The sequence below is a fragment of the Pseudophryne corroboree genome, chromosome 7 (assembly GCF_028390025.1).
Source record: "Pseudophryne corroboree isolate aPseCor3 chromosome 7, aPseCor3.hap2, whole genome shotgun sequence".
Classification (NCBI taxonomy): domain Eukaryota; kingdom Metazoa; phylum Chordata; class Amphibia; order Anura; family Myobatrachidae; genus Pseudophryne; species Pseudophryne corroboree.
The window spans coordinates 81980226-81992394 of record NC_086450.1 but is presented as its reverse complement, the minus strand read 5'-3'; the positions used below and the strand labels follow the sequence as shown (position 1 = coordinate 81992394).

General features: G+C 50.1%; 1 protein-coding gene across 4 annotated transcripts in view; it reads left to right on the top strand.

Annotated features, from left to right (window-relative positions):
* The window catches only part of OSBPL6 (oxysterol binding protein like 6), a 520623-nt gene that overhangs the window by 381199 nt on the left and 127255 nt on the right, over window positions 1-12169 (top strand). For 3 of the 4 annotated variants that reach the window (XM_063933384.1, XM_063933381.1, XM_063933382.1), the window contains 2 exons: window positions 1209-1312; window positions 4424-4516. In XM_063933384.1, coding sequence (XP_063789454.1) covers window positions 1209-1312; window positions 4424-4516 — 197 coding nt within the window. The remainder of the gene's footprint in view (window positions 1-1208; window positions 1313-4423; window positions 4517-12169) is intronic. The other variant, XM_063933383.1, reaches the window with a different exon arrangement.

Genomic DNA, 12169 nt, shown 5'->3' with positions numbered 1-12169 from the left:
TCGCTGCAGACGCCTCCTGCTGCATTTACACACAGATCTATCGCTGCAGACACCTCCTGCTGCATTTACACACAGAGCTATCGCTGCAGACGCCTCCTGCTGCATTTACACACAGAGCTATCGCTGCAGACGCCTCCTGCTGCATTTACACACAGAGCTATCACTGCAGACGCCGCCTGCTGCATTTACACACAGATCTTTCGCTGCAGACGCCTCCTGCTGCATTTACACACAGATCTATCGCTGCAGACGCCTCCTGCTGCATTTACACACAGAGCTATCGCTGCAGACGCCTCCTGCTGCATTTACACACAGAGCTATCGCTGCAGACGCCTCCTGCTGCATTTACACACAGAGCTATCACTGCAGACGCCTCCTGCTGCATTTACACACAGATCTATCGCTGCAGACGCCTCCTGCTGCATTTACACACAGAGCTATCGCTGCAGACGCCTCCTGCTGCATTTACACACACAGCTATCACTGCAGACGCCTCCTGCTGCATTTACACACAGCTATCACTGCAGCTTCCAAGGGAGCTGCAGCTTCTCCAACCATATTTAAATTAGTCCATTATAGTGTGTTACATCCCAGACATTTGTCATGTTATAAACTATACTCCTGACTTAGATGTATCTTGAGCAATTATATATAATATAGCTTTTATTTTGTATATAATACAATACGTGTGTTAGCCAAATATTTTTTTTTTCCCACTTGAACCCTCTTGTCCTCAACTACAGTAGCAGAATAATTGTGGAAACGCTCTCACCTTCCGGCGCCTGTACTCCAGTCATCGGTAAAGCGGAAACGATTGGAGTTCGCTTTTAAAGCAATGTCAATAGAAATCAGCAGAATTTCTTATCAGCTTGATACAGTCACACTTATCGTATACCAACAATACTTTCCTGAATGCTGACTTTTAGAATAAGACTAGACAATAATTGAATCACCTCTTTTCTGTTATCTACAAAGCACTTAGAGGAATGTAAATAGGTGACTTGGAATTGGCAGTGTGTGGAATAATGAGGGAGAGGGGACATTGCCTAAAATTAGAATTATACTAATCTGTTTATGGCACAACATGTACAGTATTTACTATATAGGAAATATTGTTTTGGGGGGTATATCATAGTCTGCTTTTATGTATAATTATAAAATACCCAATGGCGCTTCTGGTAAACATGTGTCTGTTGTTTGTTTGCTAGATTTGGCCCAATGTCAGTCCAACTTGATTGAACTTAACAAGCTGCTTCATAACCTGGAAATGCTTCAAAGGACCCAGTCTGCCCCCAGTTTCACTGACATGCAGGTACAGTCAAGGGCTTGCTTCTAGAACATCTATTATAAAGAACTGTACTCAAGCTGAAAGGTGGCAAAATTCCTAAATGAATGACTCATAGCAATTTCTAAATGCAACCGTGTTCTTCTAAGTATCGGACATTCACTGATGTCATAAGAATCTTGTGAAAACACTGATGATCTTCAAAGGTACAGACTCTCAGTGACATCCCGAATTCTCCGTGGAGTGTAAGAATCTTTGGGGTCTATTTAATAAGCCTTGGAGAGAGAGATAAAGTGGAGAGAGATAAAGGGGCAGATGTATTAAGCCTGGAGAAGTGATAAAGCAGTGATAAGTGCAAGGTGATAACGCACCAGCCATTCACCTCCAATATGTAAATTGACAGTTAGGAGCTAATTGGCTGGTGCGTTATCACCTTCCACTTATCACTGCTTTATCACTTCTCCAGGCTTAATACATCTGCCCAAAAGTACCAACCAAACAGCCTGGCATTTTTCAAACACAGCCTATAACATCACAGTTAGGCACTGATAGGCTGGGACTTTATCTCTCTCCAAAGCTTAGTAAATAGACCCCTTTATCACTTCTGTTTCTAAAGAGCATATCCACCTATTATTATATTTTGTTACACTGATGCAAAACTAGCAGAGACCTAAGTGAGGTCGACCTGAGGACCGTATCCCGTTTATATGTACCAGGTCACCACCTAGAACAAAGGTTCTCAACTCCAACCTTCAAGCACCCCTAACAGGTCTTGTTTTCTGGATTTCTTTTATCATGCACAGGTGAGTTGATGTCTTTTGCTTGGGAAGTGATTATCCCACTTGTTTCCACAGACATAAATCCAGAAAACAGGACCTGTTGAGGGTTCTTGAGGACTGGAGTTGAGAACCCCAACAGGAGGATTTCCTCGTTAGGAAGAAACCTGTATATATAGGCATTGTTCTGACTTTCCTAGAGTTTAAATAGTCTGTACCCCCATTATATAAAGGCATGAGGAACGCTTATACGTTTCGCCAGCACTGACACTTGGGAGAGGAGAACGCTGACACTGAGAAATGGATACAGGGATGTGAACTTCTGAATAAGACTATTGAATTTGGCTCCTGGATTAAGGTGGGTACACACTAGTAGATATATCTGCAGATCAATTGATCTGCAGATATATCTATGGACGGATCGGGCAGTGTGTTCAGCATACACACTGCCCAATCCGTCGGGGACTGACGTCATGAACTGGGCGGGCGTGTACACACGCCCGCCCAGTTCAGCTGTAAATCACCGCCGGCCGCCGCAGCATGTGTACGGGCGGTCGGCCGACCGCCCCGTACACACACAGCGACGCGCCAATATATCGGTAGATATATTGGACGTCGGCTGTGATGCGCGGCCGACGCGATACGTCTGAACGACGGAGTTCACAGACGTATCGGCCGTACACACTGGCAGACGCTCCCGCGATATATCGGCCGTTCAAGAGAACGGCCGATATATCGACCAGTGTGTACGGGCCTTTAGTCAGCTGGGACAGCGATTGGTCCCATAGTGCCCACGGCTGTTGACCTTCCTTCACGGCAGCACTGCAGCACCTATTGCTGCCTTCTAGTAACAATTAGTTTGTGGGATAGGGGCTGACCCCAGCAAAGGGTATAAAGAGGCTCTTAGCTAACAGGGGTTGTGCAAATGTTTCCGACCAGAAGCCACGTGTTACTATTTCATAGCAAACTGCAGGATGGTACAAATCAGCATAAGCGAGTGGAGCAGGTGATTGCTTGCCGAACTGGTAACACATCACAGGACATCAATAGTAAAGGTTAATGAATAGCGATAGGGTTACGCTCATGACTTAGGATGGCCAGATACGGTTGTTTGTACCTAGAATTCTTATGGCCTGAATGACAGAGGTGTAGACTCCAATGTAAATGTGTAGAAATAATGATGATTCATTATAAGACTCTTTAGATTTTAGTAATTCCCAGTACTATAGTATCATCATTTTAGGTATGCTGTTAGTTAAGCTGCTATCTATTCCACACTTTGCTGTCTTGTCCCTCTTTTGGATTTTAGGTATATATCTATCCAGTAAAACCTCATCCATTTTCTTCTCAAATGTTCTCTTTTGCTACTAAGGGCCTGAATCATAGGTAGACGGTGTGTCGACGTAAAGCAGCATACATTTTTAGTCTGTACCCGAGCCACATTATGCATGATGGTTATCGTACAACGACTCAGAGTGAAATTGCACACAGTTGTGTACAGTTTCGATGGGCGTTTGTCTTTGGTTACTGGGGGGAGTGGGTGGCCAGACACATGTGTTGCGGTCAGTTGCAGTGACACAGGCGGCCATGTTCAGACAGATATTCTGCGCCTCCATAGGGCTGAGGCAAGCTCTGATAGTGAGTCTTTGACTAGCATTGCAGCTAGTGGGCGTTTCAGTAGGACGGCTGCGTCTGCCGCTGAATCAGACCCTATGTATGTGCCTGACTCCTAAAATGTATTGTAGTATCAGCGCTGTGTATTATGGTGTGTTGTATATGTTGCAGCGCTCTGTGGTATAAGTGGCGTGATCACATAGCCAAGGTTGTGAGTTTTATATGAACACTAAAGTGTTTAAGTGTATAATAAATAAGAATGTTTCCTGTGTGGGCATTTGATATAATGGAGAGGACAGATAGAGCTCAGTTAGTTTAGACTAACGTCAGGCTCCAGTGCCATTCCTGCTGCCCACCCGAAACTGTGGCACAATTACCAGGAATGCTATGTAATGCAGAGCTAGTGCTGTGCAGTCAGGTACATCCCCTTCCCTTCAGCAAGTACTACACCATTAATCTTTAATGCACAGCATCTGTATGGATTCCACGATGGGCTATATTACATCTGTTCTGGAACTTCTCATCTATCTCCTCTATGCTGTATAATTTGTATTGCTTACTTGTCTCATGCACAGCACAGTCTCTACCAGTTCACCTCTTACACTCCTACTAAGGGAAAGCGGCTGCTCATTCAGCACTTGTGTAACCTGCTTACTAATATATCTTGTCAACATGCGTTGTCTTCGCTTGTGTCTTATGTCTGAATTTTAATAGCTTTCTGTTGCTTTTAATGGTTTGTGCAATTTAGGCTAATTGTGTAGATATGTCAAAGAAAGACAAGCGCGCCACGAGGAGATGGAGAACAAAAAGTGTCAGCAAAGATGCAAAAATACAACTTCAGGTACAACATTATCCCGTACAATCTGTTCACACTGTGTCATGGTCAGCTTAGGGCAAGTGCCCCTTTAGCCTATCTGTCATAAGGCTTGGCACCTTACTCTGTGGTCCCTTTATAAATTATACCATTGAGCCTATTTAGTGATGCTTGTCCTTCTCTGAATGCCCAAGCGTTTTTTATTGGGGGTTCAAAAAGTCCCTCTGCAGTGACTGTGTTGCTTAGCAAGTCTCCGCACAGAGAACATGTACTAGTTAATATGACAACATCATTGTTTTTAAACACTTTATTTACATGAAATAAAAGGAAAATGCTTGTGCTACAGGGTCTCTGGTGGCTCTGTGATTCCCCACTGGCTTTGTCCCTCTCTAGCCTCCCACAGCTGCAGAAGACATCTGCAGCAAGAGACCGTGCTCACTGCAGAGAAACTGTTTGAACTCCCCCTATTTAAATCCTCTCACTGGGATTTCTGCTGCGGGGTACACTGGGCTCCACAGGGAATGACATTGGGGTGTAGAGTAGGATCTTGATCCGAGGAACCAACAGGCTCAAAGCTTTGACTGTTCCCAGAATGCCTAGCGCCGCCTCCTCTATAACCCCGCCTCCGTGCACAGGAGCTCATTTTTGTAGTTGGTGCCATGCAGTAAGCAGGCATACAACAGGAGGGCTGCTCCATCAGCCCTGAGAGAAACTTTTAAAGAATATTGAAGACTTCAAGGGCTGCAGCAGAGACACTGACTGTGTTAGATGTCAGTCAGACATCTCCTGCTGCAGCTCCATCACCTCCCTCAGCGGCGCTGTACGCTCCTGCGCCCTGGTTGCCGGGTACCTACAGCGGAGGATCCGGTTTTCTTCCAAGTTAGTCACACACACGACCGCTGTTCTCGCGGATCGCGTGGCTGCACTGAGGGAGGAGGTAAGGGGTCCCCTCGACGGGAACAGCTGTAAATCGCGATCATGCGCAACTGGTGGGAGGCGCGCGCTGGCGTGGACACTGTGGTAGTACAGGGACCCCACTAGACCACCATGGGCACAGGTCGGTTTTCTCTCATAAAACCGTTTTTATTAAGCCCCCAGTACCCGGTGGTGAAGTCCATCAGGGGGATAAGGCTTTGACCTGTAGCCCCTCCCCCAGCCACAGGACGCCATTTAGAGTAAATGTTCCCACCTTGGAGCTGCATATCTCTCTCTCCCTCACTCCCTGTCAGCGTTTGGGCGCCATTATAGCAAGCAGAGCTGATCCTGGGACTGTTTGGGCAAATCCTCCTCTGTAAAGCCGCCTGCCTGTCAGCGCTGTGCATTTTACAGGACACTTAAGTATTCTACATGTCTGCTGACAGTGTTAGTTAAGAAAAAGTGCATTTAGTCAGGGTTATTTAGTACAAGTACCCTGTGATATACATCCAGTCTTTACTGTGCATTGTTATATCTATAAACATCCTAGTGATATTTGGTGGACCCCATTCTTTAAAGTAAAACCTTCATTACCTTCACAACCAGAAATAAAGACACGGAGACTTGAATTTTGGCAGAAAAATTGCTAGCTATTTATTTGTCCCTAACCAATAGCAAACCTGTAATAGAAATTTTTATTAAGATGCCGATCCAGCCGGCATATGGTGGCAGCAAAAAGAACGGCTCTATTAACCTAAATTAACCTCAAATTACTAAAACTTCGAAACGATCCTAATTTTAATACAACTATCACACACCGGTAATAGGTGACAACTCAACCCCCACAGTGACTACCCACCGCTCCTGGGTGCCCTGCCGCTGCCTTCCCGGACGGGTGGTCAAGCGGCCAATAAGTCGATGGAGGTGAGTGCACCTAAACCATACTAAACTGTAAAACACTACAGTTTACCATACAAATAGAAAACTGCCGTCCTTTTCCGCCAATAAATAGCCAACGATAAAACCAGCCAACAACTTAACGCCAAGGCACCACGTGCCAGAATCTCTGACCACAAGGGCGGGAGGGTGGGAAGGCAAATCACCACAAGAGAGAGCTAAAATGGCTTCAACTTTCTTATATATAACAAACCCTCCCCTTCAAAAAAGGCTGTACTTTACTCACAGCTAGGTCCACCCCTCACCAGATGTTTAACTCTTTCCTTTCCTATGCAGTCAATTCTCTCTCCTAAACATCCTAGTGATATTTGGTGGACCACCTTCTTTAAAGTAAAACCTTCATTACCTTCACAACCAGAAATAAAGACACGGAGACTTGAATTTTGGCAGAAAAATTGCTAGCTATTTATTTGTCCCTAACCAATAGCAAACCTGTAATAGAAATTTTTATTAAGATGCCGATCCAGCCGGCATATGGTGGCAGCAAAAAGAACGGCTCTATTAACCTAAATTAACCTTAAATTACAAAAACTTCGAAACGATCCTAATTTTAATACAACTATCACACACCGGTAATAGGTGACAACTCAACCCCCACAGTGACTACCCACCGCTCCTGGGTGCCCTGCCGCTGCCTTCCCGGACGGGTGGTCAAGCGGCCAATAAGTCGATGGAGGTGAGTGCACCTAAACCATACTAAACTGTAAAACACTACAGTTTACCATACAAATAGAAAACTGCCGTTCTTTTCCGCCAACAGCGAAAGACTCATCCCCAAAGTCTTCGCACCGCCACCATAACCTACCCTAACTCCTGCAAAACGAAACCAAGATCCTCCAGGAAAAACATCATCCCCTCATTGGATAGATGTACCCCCTCAGGCCGGAAAAGGTGCCTGTCTCTGAACCGAATCCTAGGGTGGCGAACCACCCTGCCCCCGTGGGACAGCACCCACTTCGCCACCGCCCCGTTCACCTTTTTCCGGGCCTCATCAATCTGGCGACCATCCGCCACACCCCTCCACCTCAACCTTGGCACCATCAAGGAGAAAACCAATACGCAATTGGTCCATGTTGCGGCCACACTTGCCAGATCTTGTATCATGGCCCACCGCAGATCCAAGAATGTCCTCTTCCCCAGGTCGTTGCCACCTAAATGGACAACCAAAACCCTAGGGACTCCATGCTTGCTGGCCTGACTGACTAGCCTACTCTTCAGCTCGCTCCACATCATCCCTCGCCAGCCAAGCCATCTAACACGCCATGCTCCAGGCAACGCCTGAGCCCCTTCCGATGCCACAAACTTGGCTGCCCAGTATACATAAGAGTGGCCGACCACCCAAATAGCCAAATCGTCTTCAAACCAACCTGAAGGGGAAAAGAGGGGTAAAATTGATTACTAAAAGACTCCCTTAATTGCTTACACCTGAAGGATCTGCCAAAAAGAAAAAACTTTAGATCTCGCCATTGCAGCAGTCACGGCCTAGCCGATCTGCACCATGCTTCTTGCCAATTTGAAGCGAACATAGACACACAAAGGGGAAGTTCAAATAAAATCAAACGAAATTAAAACATGGGGGGGGGGGTATAAAATGGGAAACACATCTAATAACTCAGCTGGAGGTGAAAGCGTAAAGACCTGCTGAGGGACTCTGATTAGAACAGATTAGCCGAATTTTAGATTAGAATTCAGTCCGTCAAGTCAGGCAAAAAATCGCAAAATAACTCCAGACCCCCGCTGCCGACTCATGCCAGCAACGACGAGTAGCTAATCCCTGAGTAGGATAAAAAGGGGGAACACCAACAGACGCACAATACCATACTGACAGAACTGTAACAACATAATACAACGCAAATAAACACAGCACCACGCGCAATCCGACCTCTCATGCAACGGGGCGAATATATCGTCTGTAACTTGACGACTTCCATCGCCCCACCGCCTGGATTTCAGTTCTGGACAAACCCGCCGCCGCAGCCGACGTCGCAGCGCCTATTCGGAAGGAATGGGTACCGAACGCAGCGGGTGGGAGGCCCAAGCTCGCCAAACAACGGCTCAGCATCCAACGAAACTGGTATTTCGTCACCGGCCGCCCGTCATAGTGCAATAGCCATGACCCCCTCCTAACGGGTCGCACCGCCACATATTGCACAGCTAGACCTACTGGGCAAACGCTCTCCTCCTGCGCCGGAACCAAAGTGACCCAGCGACCTCTCCCCACTTGGTCCGTCTTAGAGCGCCGCAATCTGCACAGCAAGGACCTCTCACCCACTACCACGTCTTCGACCAGCATGCGCGAATCCGCTCTCTTGGAAGGCGCTACCAACTCCGAAACCCTAAAGGCCCCATGGTAAGCCATTGAGAACGCCAAACTGAACAAAAGCGTCTCAAACCTGGACGACGCGACTCGCCCCACCGCCGCGATGACGGCCGGCAACAAAGCCGCATCGATGGGCCGCCTCCTATCCGGTGGCGTCGGCGCTACTCGCGCCCACCCTTTCATTGCCTTCCGCAGAACATCGCTTTTTGTCACATCTGGGACGCCCCGCAGCTTACAGAAAAACGAGACCCCAGCCAAGTACCGGGATACCACCGCTCGGGACCTACCCGAAACATACAGCTGCCAAATAAAAGAAAGCATCAGCCGATGCCTGCTCTTACCTTGTTGCTGACGACCTTGGACAAACTCCTCCCACTCGCTCCAAGCTTGTCCGTAAGCCCTGAGCGTGGCTGGCGCGACTGACCGCAACGCTAGACCCTCCAGTCCGGCCCGATCACCTGCCAAACATAACCGGGACAATGAAAACCTTGCTCGTCGGCCTTGGGTGCCAACAACCAAAACCTCCCCCACTGTCCTCGCGACAAAGCGTCGGCAATCCCATTCTCCAAACCGGGCACATGCTGCGCGCGGAACCACAGGTTCCTACACAAGCATGTCAAAAGCAATTGCCCGAGCACTCGCAGAACCACCAACGACTTTGCCCTCTGGTTATTAATCGCATGTACCACGCCCAGATTATCGCATCTAAACAATATGCTGCGATTAGCCAGCCGATCGCCCCAGACCTCCAACGCCACCATAATGGGAAAAAGCTCCAGGAGCACCAGATCTTTAGTTAGACCCTCGCTATGCCATTTTGCCGGCCAGGATGCCGCGCACCAAGATCCCTCCAGAAAGCACCCGAATCCAGAGGCACCCGCTGCGTCGGTGAACAGCTGCAACCGTTCGCTGTCCACCGCTGGTGCTTGCCATATACACACCCCGTTGAAATCCTCCAGGAACGAGGCCCATATGGCCAAATCCCTTTTTATTTCGGAGGACAAACGCACAAAATGATGTGGCCTGGCACACCCCGCCGTCGCCCTTTCAAGCTTCCGGCAGAAAACCCTGCCCATCGGTATTACCCGACAAGCAAAGTTCAACATGCCCAGCAAGGACTGCGCCTGCCGCAGCGTGACTTTACGCGAACCTTCGAACCGGCAATGGACTCACGGAGCTTCGAAACCTTGTCCCGGGGCAGCCGACACTCTCCCGCCACCGTGTCGATTTCAATCCCCAAAAATGACAAGCAGGAGGCCGGACCCTCTGTTTTGTCCACGGCCACGGGAACACCGAAGTGGTAAAAGAGAGCTCGTATGCTAAAAAGCAAGTCACCGCACCTTGTAGCATTAGCCGGACCTGCACACAGAAAGTCATCGAGGTAATGGGCTACCCCGTGACCCCCTGACGAAGACTCCACGCACCAATGAAGAAACGTGCTAAAGCGCTCGAAAAATGAGCATGAAACAGAGCATCCCATCGGCAAGCATTTGTCGATGAAATACTCCGCCCCAATCCGGAAACCCATAAAACGGAATGAGTCCGGATGCATCGGCAATAACCTAAAAGCTGATTCAACATCAATCTTAGCCATAAGGGCCCCGGTCCCGTAGCTGCGGACCATCTCTAGCGCCTCATCGAATGACTGATACACCACCGAGCAATAAGCCGGTGGTATTGCGTCATTGACCGACGCCCCTAACGGGTAAGAAAGATGCTGGATGAGCCGGAAAGCGCCTGGAGTCTTCTTAGGAACCACCCCGACCGGAGAGATGACCAAATCATCGACCGGGGGTGCCATAAACGGTCCCTCCATCCTGCCCAACCTGACCTCCTTATCCACTTTCTCCCGTAGCACTCCCGGCAAGGCTCGGGCAGATTGGAGGTTCCTCTGTGCCCGCACAGACACCTCACTCGCAACAGGCAAGCGAAAGCCAAACTTAAAACCGTCAAACAAAAAATTTGCATCCTCTCTATTCGGATACAATTCCAACCACCGGCCCATAGTCCCCAACTTAATTGGTGTTGGAGCTCTGCGGAGCGGTCCCACTCGCGGCCTGCCTGGGGTACGCTTGCTTACCCCGCGCCCCCTGTCTACCGCCTTTGAAACAGGAGGAGGCTGGGTGGGCTCCGCCACACTGCTGGCAGGAGTGTCGAAAACGACTCTGCTTGCCAAAGGAACATGTTCCGCTGTTAAATGCGAAACACTTTCCTCTCGTGGCGGAACGCCCACCTGCACGGACGGCCGATCCACCTGCTTTGGCAAATCCGCCGTCCGCGCCGGACCCCTGGGCTGCTGACCCTGCGCGTCGCCCGTCCGTCCCCTGTTTCCGAGGTTCCTCCTCCTGTTGCGAGGCCCGGGTTACTTTGAGCCAGACCTCCACATCCTTGAATCCGAAGTCCATGACCCGCAAGCCATCCTGCTTCTCCCGAAACTCCTGATCATACCGACGCCACTCCGAGCCCGAGGATGTGCGCTGCATGTCGTGTACGAGATGCAGATACCGGATTACATTCATGTGCTCTTCCGGCCTATCCTCCAAGTAGCACGCCGCAAATATGCAGAACCCGGCCAGCCAATTATCGAAGGACCGGAAAGCCTCAGCCCCCATGCCCTTCTTTGCGGCCGCTGCCTTATAATCCTTCTTCATGGCCCTTGTTAAAATGAAAACGTCCACGAAGTCACCCCTGCGAATCTTCTTGCGGCAGCTATCCCGCAGCCCCCGCATTACTGCGGTGTAGTCGCAGCGAACGACCCCGGGCAAATCGCGGCCCTACGAGCTTCCTCGCTAACCCGCTTGCGCCGCTTACGCCTCTTCTGCTGCTTTGCCGCCCGCTTGGCAAATTTCGCCGCCCTCTTCTTCGCCCTAGTAGTGCTACTTACTTCGGACGCCTGCGACGACAAAGAAGATGAAGAGGAGGAAGAAGAAGAGCTGCGAGAACTAGAGCTCGCGCAGGACCCCGATACTGACTGCATCACCTCACCTGATGCCGTCGACCGCTCCGACATGGAATCCTCTGGCGCGTCAACCTCGACGTCTTCATCCATGAAGCCTGCCATCCCTTCGTCCTCGTGTTCTACAAAAGACAAAGAAGAGGGGGACCCGGCTCGCACTCGCGGCGCATGCCGAGCCCTACGAGCGGGGGGCGCTGCGGCCGCGCGCCCCTGACCATCCCGTCCTTGCCCTAGTTCCAATTCCGCAGCGGCTGCTCCAAGCTCCCGGCAGGCGCGTGCCACCCGCTGCGCCGCTGAGGCCCTCCGCCTGCCTAACCCGCCTGCCTCCGCAGACGCGCCGGAACTTGCTGCCGCCCTCGGGGAGGCCACCGTGGCAAGCGGCCCCAACGCCTCCACCACTGTGGCCAGGGCTGACGCCAGTGCCCCGGGAGGGTTCCGACCGCTGCGAAAACCGGTAACGGACCCCGAAGGACCCCCGGCCAGCGCCCGGGCGCGATCCCGCGCCCGCCGGTCGTGCTCCGGGCACCCGACG